This window comes from Manacus vitellinus, unplaced genomic scaffold (assembly GCF_001715985.3).
Source record: "Manacus vitellinus isolate BGI_N305 unplaced genomic scaffold, ASM171598v3 scaffold_494_pilon, whole genome shotgun sequence".
Classification (NCBI taxonomy): domain Eukaryota; kingdom Metazoa; phylum Chordata; class Aves; order Passeriformes; family Pipridae; genus Manacus; species Manacus vitellinus.
The window spans coordinates 3,025-4,190 of NW_021940598.1; the positions used below are offsets into that span (position 1 = coordinate 3,025).

General features: G+C 64.2%; 1 protein-coding gene across 1 annotated transcript in view; it reads right to left on the reverse strand.

The window, feature by feature from the left end:
- Positions 1-1,166, reverse strand: part of LOC108638980 (low-density lipoprotein receptor-related protein 1-like) — a gene marked incomplete at both ends in the record, with an annotated part of 6,440 nt that overhangs the window by 2,903 nt on the left and 2,371 nt on the right. The window contains 4 exons of the mRNA XM_029962635.1: positions 141-265; positions 383-534; positions 718-844; positions 1,118-1,161. Of these exons, the coding sequence (XP_029818495.1) occupies positions 141-265; positions 383-534; positions 718-844; positions 1,118-1,161 (448 nt within the window). The remainder of the gene's footprint in view (positions 1-140; positions 266-382; positions 535-717; positions 845-1,117; positions 1,162-1,166) is intronic.

Consider the following 1,166-nt stretch of genomic DNA (forward strand, 5'->3'; position numbering starts at 1 on the left):
TTGGGCTCTCCCCGCTCAGCCCACGGTGCGACGCGGCCCCGACGAGGACACGGCGACCCAGTCGTTTCCATCCCTCCCCCCACGTGAGGAGCTGAGCCCCTCCCGGCACGTGGGGCTGCCCCCCATGCCTGGACTCTCACCCTTCTGCCGGGCCCGGTTGAAGACTTTGATGTCCTTGAGCTGCACCCCGATGCCAGTGCGCAGGGACACCGACTCGGTGGCGTTGTCCTTGTTGCCTCTTTTGATGGAGCCGTTGGCGTGAGTCCTGAGGAAAGGCGGAGTCACCAAGTGACCAGCGTGGGACCCGTCCCCCCCTTTTCACTGCACCTGCCAGCTCCCCCCACCCTCCACACAGACCCCCCCAGGCCCCCTGGCATCGCACCTATCGCTCCAGTAAATGTACTCCTCGAAGACCGACACGGAGAACATGTCCATGTTGTTGCTGGACAGGACAACCTCCCGGTTCTCCCCCGTCTCCAGGTCGATCCGTTCGATCTTGTCTGTCCGGGCATCGCACCAGTACAGCTTTCCATCCTGTGGGGATGAGAGAGCATCCCAGTTGGCACCACGGCACCCTCTGCACCTCCAGTGGGACATCCCACGATTCAGGAGACCCCCCCGGACAACCCTCCTGAGACTCTGGAGCCCCCCCCACCATCAGGACACAGCTGCAGGGACCCTCGGGGCCAGCTCCATCCTCCCAGGTGCCGACTGTACCTCGTAGTCCACGGAAATCCCGTTGGGCCAACTGATGCTGATGTTCACCAGCACCATCCGCTCGGTGCCGTCCAGGCGCGAGCGCTCGATGCGGGGGTACTGCCCCCACTCCGTCCAGAACAGGTACCTGAGGGGACAGCAGGGACATCACCACAGGGATGGCACCAGGAGCAGCATCCTGGGGCCCTTTGGAACAAACACCCCTCCCCACCCCCCCATCGGGATGTCAGTCTGGACCCTCTGGGCTCGCAGACCCTGCACCTCCATCACTCCCCGGATCCAAACACCCCTCCTCTCCCCGGGACTCTCTCCAAAGCTGGAGCCAGGCTGGGGAGGCTCCACTTGGATTTTCTGATGTGTTGGCACCCACCAAGTCCCAGGGGGCCCCCAAGGAGCTCACCCCTTCTCTGGATGGACGGTGATGGCCCGTGGCTTGTCCAGCCCCTGCG